The 16,028-nt window shown below is 58.5% G+C and overlaps 1 protein-coding gene across 1 annotated transcript; it reads right to left on the reverse strand.

Annotated features, from left to right (window-relative positions):
* Nucleotides 1-1,239: 1,239 nt before the first annotated feature.
* LOC116659509 lies at nucleotides 1,240-15,535 on the reverse strand. Its single transcript, XM_032467161.1, has 5 exons — nucleotides 15,250-15,535; nucleotides 10,967-11,005; nucleotides 10,289-10,620; nucleotides 6,209-6,338; nucleotides 1,240-5,758 (listed from the first exon to the last, which is right to left on the reverse strand). Exons 1-5 carry the CDS (start codon nucleotides 15,533-15,535, stop codon nucleotides 5,376-5,378), a joined length of 1,170 nt encoding a protein of 389 aa, XP_032323052.1. The 3' UTR covers nucleotides 1,240-5,375.
* Nucleotides 15,536-16,028: the final 493 nt, after the last annotated feature.

Below are 16,028 nucleotides of genomic sequence, written 5' to 3' on the forward strand. Positions count from 1 at the left end.
CCACTCTCACCATTTCTATTCAATATGGCACTGGAGGTCTGACCAATGAAATAAGGCAAAAAGAAAAAAAGGCATTAATATTATCAAAGATGAAGTTAAACTGTTTTCTTCAAAGATGATGACTCTCTGTGTAGAAAATCCAAAGGAATCTATAAAATGTTAGGACTAGTGAGTGAATTTAACAGTATCACAGGGTATAAAGTCAACACCCCAAAATTCATTTTACTTTTAAAGACTAACAAACACTTGAAATATAAAATTTTAAAATATTTATATCCTCAAAAAATTAAACACAGGATTACCATATGATTCAGTAATTCCACCTCTCATATGTAAACAAAAGCATTGGAAATAGAGACTTGAACAGGTATCTGTACACCAATCTTCATGGCACCATTATTTATAATAAACAAAAGATGAAAATAATGTCCATCTATACATGACTGGATAAGCAAAATGTGGTATTATATATAGTAGAGTGTTATTATACAGTCTGAGAAAGGAATGAAATTATGACACATGCTACAATAACATATATTCCATTATTCTAAATTGATTTAAATTTACTTAAAAATTATAGTTGAAGATAGAGTGCCTCATTTGGAAGGGAAGGGGGTCTACAGAATATTTGCTTTTATAAAGGGGGTATTGGGCCTGAAATGATAGCTATGGCCATAAGTTAGCAACGTTTGCTAGGAACTGGGTTGATGTTAACTCTGCTAGTTCTGATCCATAGATCATAGTCCTTTGTAGATCTATGGTCTATTGTAGACTTTGTGTGTTAGGTGCAGCATTTATCACATTTTATGTACCGCATTATATATATGACATTCAGTAGCTTACCCTTCTAAATGAAAAGATAAAAGGACTATAGATGAGTAGATTCTTAGTGAGCTGTTCCCCGCCCTCTCCCATTCCCACTAATTTGGTTAGAGATAGCCAATACAGAAGATTCTTTAAACATGTGGATGAGGATAGAAACTCAATCCTTAACCATTACACAGTTTCAGGACTGACTTTAAATTAAATTTTAGGCTATCATTAGCAGTGTACCGCTATTCTCAGGTTTCTTTTATAGTCTCTTGTTTCGATGACCTTTTCGTACTTCGGTCTTTGCTTAATTTCATTCAGAGGTAGAAAATACGGTAATTTTTAACAACTCCTTGGTAATTCTGCAAATACAAAGGAACTTTTAAAAAGGCAGATTTAAAAAGAAAAGAATTGATTTGATTCCAAAGCTGGTATTAACATATTTTAATGCAGAGGAAAGATAAGGAGCAAGATGAATCTTAAGGTTATAAGAGGCCCATCAAATTGACCTACATGAGCTCACAGAAGTTACACGTTTCCTAAGGCCAAGGAACTGTTTCATGACCTTGAAGGGTATATTAGTATTTCTATGTAAGTCATTACATTTTCAAACATTGGAACTGCTCAGATTTGGTTCACTGCACAAACCAATCACTTAGAATGTTAAAGAGCATGACTTTGGTCTCCTGGAGACAGCTCTTCTGTGATTGAGCTCTCCTTTGCACGGCCTGTCTACCTTCCCTTTGAATTTTTTTTTCTTGTTGTTGTTGTTTTTTTTTTTTTTCCCCTTGTCAGCCTACATTGTGAATGCAACTGATAGAACAAACACCAACACCTAACACTGGAAACTCTCTCCTCTGAACTCATTTGAAACACATGCTGAGGTTCTCAATCGGCAAGTTTTATAAAATGTCAGAACGTTTTATTAGAGTTGGGAGTGATTGTTGGACTCATTATAATCACACAGGGAGCTTAAGAAAATACTAATGCCTCAGCCCCACCTTCAGAAATTCTGAATTAACTTGTCTGGGGAAGGCTGCAGGCCCCTATGTTTTTAAAAAGTTTTCCAAGCAATTTGAATGTCCAGCCAATTGGAGAACCACTGGGCTAGTCCCATGCGATCAGATAAAAACAGAAATTCATATAGGATTGGACATAGCAAAGGGCACAAAACTAGACATCAGAATAGCTGAGACTAAACACTGACGGCGCCGGCCCTCCCCGCCCCGCAGAGGCCCGCGCGGCCTCCCTCCGCCGCGGGGACCCGGGGTGGCAGCCGCCGCAACCCCCGTCCTTCCCGCGCCCCGCGCCCTGCCGCCGCCGCCGCCGCCGCCGCCGCCGCCGCCGCCGCAGCCCGCACTCACCTCAGGGGCGCAACCGGCACAGCCGGCCGTCGGCCTCGTTCCCGCCGAAGCGTCTCGGTGCGGTACTCACTGCGCGGGCCGGTTCTTCCCCGGCGGTCGCAGGGGGTTCAGGGATGGGGGGGCGGGGAACGGCCGTCACACGAGCAACGAACCGAAGCGCCGCCTGGTGGCATTTTCCACAGGCCGGCGCCACCGCAGCCGACCCCCGGGCCTTTGCACTGACCGCAGCTTCAACACTCACCGGCCCCTGCTGGACCCGGGGGATCGTGGGGCCGTGCCCCGGCCCACAGGGCTCAGGGGGACGGTGTCAGCCACGCCTTCGCCCCCTCGGTGCACCTGGGAACCCTCAGCCTAGGGGTCAGAGACCGTTTCTCCCAGGCTTGCTGCTTTCAGTGACCAGCTGCAGGACCAGCGACAAACTGCCCACCTTTCAGTTCTGAGAACAGGCCCAGTGGCACTGGTCCAGCCCTGCAAGGTGCCCAGAAGCAGGCAGGCATCTCAGTGCCCGCAGTCTCATGCACCGAGGGGTCCCGGCCTCTGAGGCGTGGACGGGGTATCACCGACCGGGCAGCTGGAAGGGGTGTGGGCCCAGAGAGGAGGCTGTTCTAGGGGGTGAGCGGCCCTGCACGCCCTCTGACCAGGTGTGGAACTGCAGGTGGCTTTGGAAGTGTCCCAAGATGCCTCCTCCCTTGGGGGCCGAGGGTCTCACCTCACAACCACGGGAAACGCCTGGGCTTGGCCGGTGTCCCTCTTAGGGGAGACCCGTCATCTCACCAAGTCACTCACACTGAGATCTCTCTCTCATTTCTTCCACTTGGACGTTTGCAAGTGTGGTGTTTGTAACCTCTTGGGAAACGAGGTTTGCTTTTATTTTTCTTGCAGCAGGAATCTGCCTCTGTGCTAATTACAGACTCCCCTGCACGTGGACTGAATCAGTTTCTATTCCCAAGAAAATTGAGACCTCTGAAGTGATGGCCACGCCAGGGCCTTTGAGCCTACGATCTTTAGTCCTGTTACAGCAGCAGAGACTGGGAGAGATGCAAAGTGCTTGCTCCTCGAACTTAGAGGCCAAACATGGTGCTGGATGGCCAGGAACCTCCAGACACCTCGACTCCCTTCCTCTGCTAGGGCCGAGTTCCAGAAACCACTCACTGCTCCTGATTGGCCAGCTCACACCCTGAGACCCCTGGCCTGCCAGGGGGCGGATGGAAAGTGCTCCCTCCCTTGTAAAAGTTTCCTAAAAGCAAAGCAGGCTGGAAGTGCCTTGAGAAACCCAGACTAGAAAAACTAGGGCGAGAGTGGGGTTTTCCAGCCAGAAAGGGGGGGCAGCGCCACCAGCATCACAGATTCCTGGCACCCTGGCTGGGGACACGAGCTGGAGGGCTGCTGGGGTTCGCGGCGGGGCTGGGGCAGGCGTGTCCCCACCCCAGTGACCACGCCCGGACAGCCCACACAAACAGAACGCTGGCAGGGCCGCTCCCATGGGCGCCTGTCCTGCCCACCCAACACCCACGCTCGGGCCTCCCATCAACAGCACTCCTAACTGAGCAAACACACTGAGCCATGGCCGGCCGGGGACATGAGGGTGCCCGGGGCTGACTCAGCAGCCAGCCGGCCAGCCAGCCACGGAGCAGCCACAGGCTTCTGGCCATCACTGACCTCCAAGGGCAGAAGCAGCCCCGATGCCCCTGACCTGCAAACTGTCTTCCCCGAGGCCGCCTGACCTCCCCGCTGCCAGGTGAAAACTGCCCTCAGCTCACTGCGTGTCATCAGACGCCCTCTGCCCTCCCGGGGTGCCGTCCTGCCCCTCTGGTCTCAAGGACACAGCCTAGCAGAAGTGTGTGCGCGCGTGCACACACACACACACATGCATACACATGCACACAGGCTCCCTGCTTACCTTCCTTCCAACCAGCCTGGCAGCCCATTCAGCCCACAACTGCTCACCCCTCTCTTCCAGGAAGGAAAGCCTTCCAGCCCAGAACACAGCATCCCCGGGGCGGGGGCGTGTCCCCCTCCCTCCCAGGGACCTGGCCTCCCTCTCTAGTCTGGGCAGAAGGAGGAAGATCCGCTAAGTGACGGACTTTGGTTCCACCAAAAAAAGCCAGGGCAACGTAAACAGGAGGGTGGGGCTCCCTGCAATCAGGTGGAGTGCAATCTGAACCCTGGAGGCAGAGGAGGAGGTGGGGCAAGGGCTTCCCTCCAGCTTGTCCCTCCCCGAGCGGAGAGGCTGATGGGAGGAGCCAGAGCCAGCCCATCGCTTGACCGACGCAGTTCTAGCCTCACTTGATTCTTCAGCATGTGAGCCAGGGCATGCTCTGCCCCAGCACCTGCTGGGGCTGTGGTCTGTGCAGCTGAGGGGGCTCCAGCCAGCGGCTGACCAGGTGCTCTGAGTCTTTAAATGCACAGAACACACCGAGCAAACAGCAGAGCCCCCTCTGATGCCAGAACATGCCGGAACTTCACAGACATCGGCACCCATCAGGGACATGGGGCACAGCCAGCAGGTCAGCACTGGCCCTGCCCCCCGCCCCTGGAACGGCCATCCTGGCACGCGGCACATTTGCACCACGGAGAAAGCGTCTTTTGCTGTGGGACACACTGCAATTCTTGGGCAGGGTCCACTCTGCCTGGTGTTGGGTGGAGGAGACTGAGCAGCCCGCCTCCCCTCCAGGGAACTGGCCCACTTCACAAATAACAGTGCCACTGCGAGTAAAGGAGGGTCGGACTGACCACATCCATTTTCCTCCGAAGAGCTCACGTTGGAAGAAACGAGATGGGGGAGGGGCTAGCTCAGCGGTGGAGCGTGTGCTTAGCGTGCACGAGGTCCTGGGTTCAATCCCCAGCACCTCCGTTAAAAAAAGACCCCTAATTACTTCTGCCTCCCAAAAAACAAAAAGAAAAAGAAACGAGATTAGAAACGGAACTCTGAACGATCGGGTTTGAGGACTGGGGTGCCAGAGCGGGTGGGGTCCCCCGCCTCCTGAAAGACGGAGTCCTCAAAGCTGACCCTTCCATCCCAAGGCTGACAGCCATGCGGAAAACACCTGCTAAGGTGCCCATGATGAGGAAGGGACGAAATCGCGGCAGTCTGATCTCTTCTCTCCACTTCCAGCTGTGTCAGAGGGAGGCCTGTCCGCCTCGCGGCTCGTCTCCCGCCGCCTGGGGCTCGGGGCGTGCTTTCCTCCTGCAGCGGGGGCGTCACACACGCACTGGGATGGCCGCCAGGAGTCTGTGGCAGGGTTGCCAGCGGGCCTCAGGTCTCGGTGGTGCCACTGCAGACGGCCTCTGGGCGCTCACGCTGGGAACGCTGCCCTGTCCCTGGGTCCCAGCGGCGGGGCCCGACAATGCAGCCCACGCGGGCAGGCGATGACAGCTGAGCTCCCCTGCAACGGCGGGGTCTGTGCGGCCGACGGGGGGCTCTGGGCACCATGCTCCGAAGGGCCTCCGGCCTCCCAATGCTGCACGGGGGGATTCTGTGCCCGGGCCTCCGCAGCTAACCCAGAGCAGACCTGGAGGTTCTCCCGCGTGACCCTGCGGACGGGAGGCCTGCGGCACGTGGCGAGCGATCCCCGGTGCGGGGCCTGAAAGCACAGAGAAGGCACCCAGAAAGCACAACCTTATGAGGACTATGGGACAAGAGGCGGAAACTTCACAACGTGGGAGGGAAGACCAGCAGCGGTGGGGGACAGCATGGGGTCAACACGCGCACAGAGCGTCCCGCGGCAGCAGTCACAACAGCCAGACGCGCGAACAACCCCCACGCCCAGGCGCTGCTGCGTGCACGGACTCGCTGCGGGCCTGACTCTGACCTCACAGGCCAGCCTGGGCAGCACCACCCACACGTCCGCAGCAGTGCGCCCACGGCCGAGAAGGTGCCGGTAGCTTCACTATGCAAGAGTTTTTTCCTTGCTGGATCAATCAGTCTTTTGTGGAACTGGATAACTTAACAATGGGCTAATTTACAGAGGTGGGGAGGGAGGCACAAGGTGGCGGCAGGGGACGTCTGCACACACCTGGTGGGGGGGCCTCACCTTTGCAGGCATTGTCCAGGTCCTCCTTTCCAAACACGAGGCCATAGCCCTGGATGGTGCCCGTGTGGAACTGCAGGTGGAAGACGACGTCGCGGGTGGCCAAGCGGTATCTCTTGTGGTAGCACTTCACCTGGAAACAAGGGCACGCTGTGGACACTGGACCACGGATGACACTGGACCATGGACGAGACTTGACCATGGATAACACCAGACCATGGACAACACCGGGACAACGGACAACAGCCAGATCACAGACAGCACTAGGACCACGGATGACACTGGACCACAGACACTGGACCATGGGTGACACTAGACCACGGGTGACACTCAAGGGGCGCACAGGCAGAGCACTGCAGGAGGGCCCAGGGAGCACCCCACCCCCGAGTCGGGCTGCTGGCGTCACCGCCCCAGGTGTGTGTCCCTCTGAAGTATGCCGAGCTGTCCCAGCAGGGCAGGAAGCCCGCAGCCCTGCGAACTCGGGTGCACTGCACCTCTAACTCTGAGAGACATCCACAGAATGAAATTCCGTGGCCTCTTTTTCCTAGTTTGACCTGAACTCTCCGTGCTTCACCTAAAGCCTCCCTGTCCTCGGGGAAGAAGATGCTGGTCAGGACCTCCTGTAACGTGCTCGATGCTTCTCTGCAGGTTGTAATTCACACAGAGACGGAGACGCGGGGTGGAGGGGAGGGGAGGGGAGAGAGGCCTGGCTCTTAAATTCCAGTGCCAGGCTGTCCAGGCGTCCTGAGTGGTCATTTGAGACCAGCCTCCAGAAGCACCAGGGATGTGATTTGACCTTGGGCTGTTTGTGGCGGCCCAGGGTCCTGGGGTGCAGCTCAGGCCTCCAGGGTGACCACAATGACGCACAGGGTGGAGGCACCCCTCTAGGCACCTGGTACCACCAGGGGAGGGCAGGCAGGGGAGGGGCCCTGAGCATCACTTCCCACCCCAACCTGGGCAGCGCTGGCCACGGGGAGGGCTGGAAGGCCACAGAGGGGCGGCGTGCTGCAGAGAGGGGACCCCTCTTCCCTCCCACAGCAGGGCAGGGTCCTCTCCAGGGCCCCCAGGGGTCTGCGGCCAGAATCAGCCTGGATTCTGCTCTCAGATGCACAGAATGGAGGGGGCACTCCCTTCACCCCACGTGCCCAGCAGAAGGGGCACCTGGAGGCTTCAGGGCCCTGCCCAGCCATCTGGAACCAGCCAACAAGAATTCTGCAGAAACGTGAAAACTTCAACTTGCTTGCCAACAGCAGATGGCTCGCCGGCCACACGTCCTCCGGCCCCTCAGCAGGGTCGGATCAGAGGCTGACTTCTCAGCTTCCTTCCAGAATGTGCTGCCTGCCCCTCACTGCACCGGGGCCCACGTCCTGCACTGACCGCTCGGCCGAGGCCCCCACCCCAGTGCCGCAGGTGAGACCCCACAGGACGGTGGTCCCCCACGAGCCTGTGTCCACGGGCTGACGCGACCCACCTGCCCTCTCCCCGTGGTGCCTTGGAAGTTAGGGCAAGAGAGGGGATGAGCTGGACAAAAGGAAAGAGAGGTTCAGAGATGCTCCAGTCTGGGTGCTCAAGTCTTTATAAACACTGAGGTGCGGCCCAGTTGCCCAAAACACGGCCTCCAGGCACTGATCTCCCCTAAGCAGGAGGCCCCAGGCCAGGCCAGCCCGCAGATGGCACCCCGGACCGCCAGCAGCGGGCCAGTGCCCATGGGCAGGTGGAGCCCGGGGGACCCTGGGGCCGGGCACCTCCCTGGGCCCAGCGAGACTTGGGTGTCTGAAGACGCCTAGTTTTTCCAGGGACAAGAAGGGCTCAGGGGGAGGGAGGGGGAGCCTCCCAAGAACAGCCCCCTCCTGAGACCTGAGCCCCCCCCGAAGCCCTCCCACTGTTTCATGGTGGATGGACCTCCCTCCCCGCTGCTTAGGGTGGACCCCCCACCTGTCCCACTCCTGGGCACCTCAGGAATGACCCCGGCTGTCTCCCGAAGGCACAGAAGACCACGGGTGTCTCCCTCATTCGGGGTCTGGGCGGCTCTGACCGGAGAGGGGATGGACCCATCCTACAGGAGCCCTGCCGGGGGGCCTCCGCAGAGCCGGACTGATCACCATCCACGACGGCCAACCTCGGTGGCGTTGGTGACAAGAGACCAGAATCACCTGTCTACGTGCCATGGGAGAACTGCTGAAGATATCAAGTGTTGGTGATGTTGCATAAAGATTCGAGCCACCAAGGTCTGCAATTTACCCCTCATCCATCTACGTTAGCAGTTTTATTTACCTAGGTCTCCCCAGCGAGTCTCTAGGACATGGCAATCCTTGGCCTTCAGATTTTAGACTATCTGCATTTGAAAGGACACTCACAAGAGCCAGTGCTCAACTTTGCACGAGGGGAAAACAGTGAAACAGTGGGAAAACAGAGGGAAAAACTGAAACAGTGAGTGGGGCACCAAAGGCCATCGGCTGTCACAGGCCATCCTCCAAAGCCCACAGCGGAGACACACGGTGTGGGTGGGGTTGGCCTGCGGCTCGGGGAACACCCTTACTTCCTCTGGCAACACGACTTTCTCTGTTTTAAAATCACGGCCTTGCGAATTTGTGACAAGGATCAAATCAACACCGTGTAGGAACACAGTATGTGAATCCAAACATTTGCTGTATCTGCTGTGTTTTATGCACTTGTTACCAACGGCCCTGAGAGAAACATTCTCCAACAATCTGGAGCCTAAAGACTGACACATTTTAATTTTTTTAATTTAAAAAATTAAAAAAAAATTTAAATGACTGATATACTACCAGACCTGCTTAATCCTGAGGTGGCACTGGTGTGTTTTTATTTCACACTTTCCACCTACAGGAGTAAAAGCACCTTGGACCAAGGGGTATTTTCCCCACGTGCAAAACTGAGACCCAGCTCTTGGAATTGTCGTTTCAAATGCAAATATTCTAAAATCTGAAGGCCAAGGGTTGATGCGTTCTAGAAATTCCAAACCAGAAGACGCGTTCCCCGGAGCAACTGCCTCAGGGTCAGAGGTCGGCCCTCTGGGGTCCCAGTCCCTGCCCCTCCCCTGGCCAGCCTGGTCAGTGGAGGCCCCTCTTCAGTTCCATCCTCCCTCAGTCATCAAAGCTGCCATGTGCCCCCTCCAGGAAGAGGGTCACCTGTTTCCACCCACTTTGCTGGTGGCCCCGGTGGCCATCTAGACGGCCCCAAGGAATGTGTGTCCTCAAAGACGCAGCCACAGCCACAAACCCTAAGGTTTCACAAGCCTGTCGGCTGCCCTGGTGAGTCAGAGTGCCTGCGTTAGCCAGGGCCAGCGTGCTTTCACTCAGATGGAGGCCACAGTGATGTCAGAGGGTGGCAGGGCCCCGCGGCCCAGCGGGGGTGAAAGATGCCTGACAGCGCATACTCGCAGGGAGATACACAGACAGACACACGACCGCCTCCGACAACAGCCCCCGCGGGAGCAAGTCTGGGGACCCCGGGCGCATCCTCTGCCCGGATGTCACCCAAGTGCCCTGAGTAGGAAGCAGGAGCTACGCAGGCTGGTCACTGGGGCCGGGTCGGGGCCGCCACCACGGCGGCGGTATTCAGCGGCCACGGAGCACCAGCAGAGACAGCAAGACAAGGCACGCGGCTGAGAAAGTGTTTACCAGCCCTCAGGGCCTGGACAGCGGCCAGGCTCCCAGCGGCCTCGCCCACGCGGATTCCTCAGCGAGGTTACATACCGACAAGCCGGCAGCCCCCAACGGCAGCGAGTCTGCTGAGCGCCTGAGGGGGTGGCCTCGAAAATCTGGCCCTCGGGCGAGCACAGTGCAAAGACGGGGAGGTGGAGTGGGGGTGTGCAGAGGGAGGGAGGGACAGCCCTCCCGCCAGCCCCCCAGGGGAAGGGAGGAAGGACGGAGCCCTCCACCTTCCCACACAGGGTTCCCAACCAGCCAGAGCGGACACGGCCTTACCCCTCGGAACTCGACCCCCGAGACCCGTGTTAACCGGTCTCAACACAGAATCCCAGGGGCGGGAAGTGGGGGGCCCTGTAAGCAGAGGAGATGAGCCCACAGACCCCATGAGGATGCAGGGAGGAGACGGCACCTGTGACAAGGATGCATTCACCAAACTCCAGGAGGGAAAAATCCGAGGATGATGTCGCCTCAGAACAGTGGCCGGGGCCGCCAGCTGGCCCGGGGAGCCCCTCCTGCCATCCAGAGCCCAGCACACACCAGACAGACAGCCTGGCCGAGCCCTCAGCCCCTGCGGTGGGAACTCAGACACGCATTCCCTGCAGCTAGGAGTCCGTCCAAGTCCCGGCCTCTGCCAGGTTCTCGCTGAGAGATGAAAACGCCTGTGTATTTGAACCTTTACACAGTGAAGGCCCTGAAGCGTCCCCTCCCCCGACGCAGCTTCCTCCACTTGAGGGCCGTCTGCTGGGTCCACAGAGGAGGACGCCAGGTGCTAACTGGCCAGAATGCAGGACCAGGCAAACCAAAGTTCACCTGAGCTGGGAGAGGCTGGGAGGAGACGTGCAGGAGGGCAGCTCAGGCTGCCCCCAGGACACTCTGCCACCACGAGGGACATTCCGGGCACCTGCCCTTCCCGTGCGGTTTCTTGGGCTGTCTTCAGGTGGAGCCAACAGCCCTGGGGTTTCGAGCAAGGAGCCAATGGACTGCGCTCTGAGTGTGGCTGCGCTGACACCCAGGGCCCGTCCCCGAGTGCCTCTTCCTCCCCAGGCCGGGATCACCACTCCCGCCCCAGGAGAGGCCGAGGGCTTACCTGTTCCAGGTGGGCTTGAGCACAGTGGGGACTCACCACCTGGAGGGAGAAGAAACACGGTCAGCAGGTGCGTCCTCTCTCTCCAGGGAAAACGAGGCATCACGGCCAGGTGAGGCTCCCATGCCCGCATCCACCCCGACCACAGGCACGGCCCCAGAGCCCCAGCATCACAGGACACAAAGACCCGACTTAGCGAGTGCAAGCTTTTGCTCACTTCTTTTGTAAATTCGGGTTGCTTTTCGGAGACTGCATGAAACCAGGGTGCCTGCCCCCAAGAGAAGTGCCCACGGCTCATAAACACAGACCCTCATCTCTAATGGGGGGGACCCTGGGGGACTCCCAGCTGGTGCCAGCCCTCCTCACCCAGCAGTGGGGGGAGCGGGGCCAGGAGAAGGAGGCGGGGCTCCACCTGGGGGTCTTCCAGCCGCCCCCTGCCCCCCCCACAAACACACCCAGGGCTCCCATTCACGAAGCGACCGCCTTTTCTAGAACGATTTCCACAAGCGGAACTGAAAACAGAGTCGAACGGGAGGCAAGCTCAGCGCAGACACTTCACCCTAGGCTGGAGCTCCGAGCATGAGCCGGTGGGAGGGGGTCCCTTTGGCGCCACCACTACCGGCCCCTGCAGACGTGAGTGCACGGAGGAAGACACACGGGCCAGCGTGATGAGGCCACCACTGCAGTCAGGTCATGAGAGACACGGCTGCCGGCAGCCGGGATGACAGACCTAATGGAGATAAAGACCCCGGAGCAGGTGGGACCCCTGCTCCACCCCCTCCTGGCCATGGGGCCTCGGGCTCTGATCACCCTGGGCCTCGACTTCATGGTCCGAGAGCCGCAGGGAGAAGGAGCCTGTGGTCTCAGAACAGGGCAGCCTCCCTAGGCAGGCAGGGCGGTCGGCAGGGGAGGGGACCAGCTCGTGCGGCTCCGGAAGGCCCAGATCCTGGCACTGCAAGCCGGACCAGCTCCCGTGAGCTGCCTCCTGGCTCTGTTCCCCCAGGACTCCTTGCATCCCCATCCTCAGAGACTTTTCTGAAAGTGTGCACAGCAGGAGAAACTGCAGGGATCTGACGAACTGTCCTTGTGGGCTGGAGTGTGCAGCCGGTGACCTTGGCTCCTGCCACTGACAACTATTTATAGTTCCTATGCCAAGGAACTTCTTTTACCAAGTTCCTCAAGGAATGTGACACACAGTCATTCATTTGTTTGGGGCGTGTCATTACTCCCCCAGGACTCTGACTCACGCTCTCGCCTGGGGCAGGGCCCTCTCCCTGGGACCCCATCCCCTCCCCTACACCCAGCAGCCCCCTCCCCGCACACTCCACAGCCCCTCCCACTGCCCAGAGTGGCTGACCCAACAGTTGGCTTTGCTCGACACTGAGAAATCCCAGGAAGCAGGAACAATCTGGAAAAGCAGGGTGTTACAGGACGGTGCTGGCAGTCAGACCAGGAGCCCCATGGTTACTGGAGCAGGATGACTAATTCCATCCTTTGTCCAGTTTTCATTTGGTACAGGCTTGTGTCCTGGTGCCTCACTAAACACTTGACACAGGTGAGGAACGTGCAAGGAATCAGAGCTCCCATCTTTGAAAAAATCACTATCTGAATTCCACACAGTGGAATATTATTCAGCAATAAAAAAGGAATGTGCTATCAGGCCATGAAAAGACCTGGACGACCCTCAACTGCTGATTCACTAAATGGAAGAAGCCAACCTGAAAAGGCAAGGTACTGAATGAGTCCAACTTTGTGGCGTCTGGGAGAGGCACAACCGTGGAGATGGTAAAGGAGATCAGAGGTTGCCAGGGACCTGCCCCGAGGCTGCAGGGGTGCAGGCCCGGCCTGGGGAGTCCTCCAGAACACGAGGCAGGGTGCTGTGCTCTGGGCACCCCCGGGCCCCCTGCTCCCCAGCCAGCACAGTGAGTCTGGGCTGTGGTCACGTCACTGAGAGCTGTGCCAGCTGCACCAGTCTTGTCACTTTTGCGGAGTGCCTTCTCCTGTCGGGCACACGTTACTACACAAACGGACAAGCCCTCAGGGAGCAGGCAGTCCTCCCACACGCTGTATGGACTGTCCCCTCCGTCAGTCCGTGAGCTGGGCGTGGGGCGGGGTGAGCGGGGTCCCCAGCTCAGAGGAGCAAAACTCCCCAGGGTTCCTGCCAGAAAGGGGCCAGAGGACCGACTCCGACCCTCCTGTCTGTCTTTCAGACGCACTGCTGTGCAAGGCAGACAGCAAACGTCTGAGGAAAGGCCTCGGGGCAGAATGCCTGCAAATGACCATGCACAGGACATACTGACTCGGAGACAAGGGCATCTAGGGGGAAGCCACCGGTCAGGAGGAGAAAACTAACGTTTGCATCAGCACTGCAGACACCTGACTGAGTAAAGGCCACCGACCACTGGACACACGGACACCCATTCCTTCCACATGGCACAAAGAACCCCAGGATGGGAACTACCTGCACGTGACGTGTCCTCCCTTCCGGTAAGGAAGAGGGGGTGGCTGACCACAGCCTGGCAGCACCCGGAGCTGGACCACCATGCTTGGCACTACGGGCGTGAGCAGAGTGCAGTCGGCGCCCTGGCTGCACCTCCTGGAGCCTCGGGCGGCCCCCAGCCCCCAGCTCTGCATCCTGACCACAGAGACAGAAGCACCGGGCTCCCGGGACCCAGGGCTGGAGCCACACAGCTGCAGGCTCCCCACCTGCCCCTCTGACCTCCAGGCCCTGCCTGCCTCCCAGTTGGAAGCAGTGCTCTCTCAGGATGGAGGCCCCGAGTAACCATGCGGTGGCTGTCCAGGGTTCAGGTCGGGTCAGGAGCGGCGGCGCGAGCTCATGGCTTTCCCTCCCGGTCCCCGGTGCAACCTGTGACCACACGCCTCGCAGTGCCATCTGGGCTCCTGCTGTTTTCATGGGACAGACAGAAACACCGAGGCGCTAGGGCGTTTCCAGGCGGCCTGGGCACCCTCCGCGTGAAAGAGTCTCTTCAGCCTCTGCAGGGCCGCCCCCACTCACTGATAGGGCTGAAAACCAAGGGGGCAGCCAGCACACATTCAGGGACCGGGGAGGGTGGGGGTCCCAACGCGGCTCTGTTCCTCAATCCCATCCTGTGTGTGCGGCCCACACAACCAAGCGCCAGACCAGTGTGCTCGGGGGCACCAGGCACCCCCTCGGGGTCTGGGAAGGCGCCTCCCCTGAGCAGCCCCTTCCTCGCCCAAGTGGCGGGATGAGGACAGCTTCCTCCAGCAGCCGCAAGGCCCGGGATGCGCGGAAAGCAACGAGCCGATGGGGATGCGCAGAAGGGACTCAGATGCGGAGATGCGCGGACGGGGATGCACCTGCGGGGATGCGCGGAGGGAGACGAGCGGACGGGGATACAGGGATTGGGGATGCATCTGCACGAATGCGCAGACCGGGATGTACAGAAAGACAGGAGCGGAAGGGATGCACTTGCAGGGACGCGCGGAGAGAGATGCGCGGGAGACGCGCGGAAGATGCGCAGACGGAGATGCAGGGATTGAGATGCACATGCAGCGAGCGATGCACGGACAGGGATGAACCTGCATGAATGCACGGAAGGAGATGCGTGGAGAGAGATGAGCGGAAGGGATACACCTGCTGGATGTGCGGAGGGAGATGCGTGGAAGGAGACGGGCAGACAGGGATGCAGGGATTGAGATGCACCTGCACGAACGCTCGGACCAGGATGTGCAATTCGGTATGTGTGGACGGGGATGCCCTTGGCCCAGTCCCAACAGGTCCAGGCACACCTGCAGGCCCTTCTGGCTGCCGCACAACCTGGGAAGCTGCTGAGCGTCCCGTCTGGGCCACGTAGGTTGGTCTTACAGGGAGGAGGCGCGACGCTGGGTCCAAACTCCACATTCCTCCCCTGATAGGAACGGAAGCCTCGGTAAGGGTGTCAGGGAGGCGACGTTGAGGGATGGGGTAGGAGGCAGAGCCAGTGCCCACTAGTGACTAAGGAAGCCACAGAGGGGGCCCCAGAGGCCTGCACTTCATGGCCCTATCACAGGTCCACGTGGGGCGAGTCGCCGTTACCAAGGACGACCACAAACAAACAGGGCTGCGCCCAGCCGCACCCGCCTGCAGGGCGCCTGCTGCCTGCCCTTATCAGCAGCCTGCCCCAGAGCCGCAGCGTGGGCCAGTGGGCAGGACAGAGGGGGCCTTGCAGGCGGGAGCAACCGTGCCCCAGGGAATGGGAGTGAGTGTACCTGTGTGACTGTGCGTGTGACAGTGAGCGCACACCCCACAAAGGCGCAGCCTGCACCTGGCTTCCGAGGGAGCTGCAGTGCTGCAGATGCCCCGGGGCCAATGCGGGGCTCCTTCTCCAGGAGGAGTGTGGCCGTCTCTAACAGCCCCCCAGGGCGCCTCCGGTCACCCCGCCAGGACAGACGAGACACAGGGCCGGGAGGGGGACGCAAAGACCCCCACTCAGGGCAGAGGCGCACACCCTTCCCCGCGAGCCCGCCCGCTTCCAGGGTGAAGAAGCAGGGTCCGAGCAGGCGGGGTCCACAGAGGCGCAGAAGGGCTTCCGGGCGCCGGGCATGCTCCATCTCTCCACCTGGGATCTGATCACACAGGTGCGTCCAGCATCAAAACACATTGGGCTGGACACTTAGGACATGGGACTTTTCTGAATGTGGGCTTCAATTTTAAATAAAGTTGATTTTCAAATATATGCTTAGTTTCCAGTGCCACAGAGTCGGCTGGATAGAACAGAAAAGGCTGAGGACCTTAAATTCTGGAGCGCCCCTGCCCGATTGACTCGGGGAGCCCTTGCTCTGTGAACTCAGCCTTCCTCGGCTGTGAAATGCGGATCCCACCTCCTGGGGGATGCGGGGCCGTGAACCAAGAGATACCAGGAGCGGCTTTGATAAAGCGGGTGGGGGGCACCCAGGTCCCTACAAGAGGGGGACAGTGAAGGAAGACCATCCCGTTGAGCTGGGGGACACTCCCTGCAGAGCACAGATGGCGTGTTCTTGCAGCAGGGCTGGCTCTGGAATCACCCGCAGCGGGGAGCGAGCTGGCATTTGCCTGGGTGGGTCC

The sequence above is a fragment of the Camelus ferus genome, chromosome 24 (assembly GCF_009834535.1).
Source record: "Camelus ferus isolate YT-003-E chromosome 24, BCGSAC_Cfer_1.0, whole genome shotgun sequence".
NCBI lineage: Eukaryota > Metazoa > Chordata > Mammalia > Artiodactyla > Camelidae > Camelus > Camelus ferus.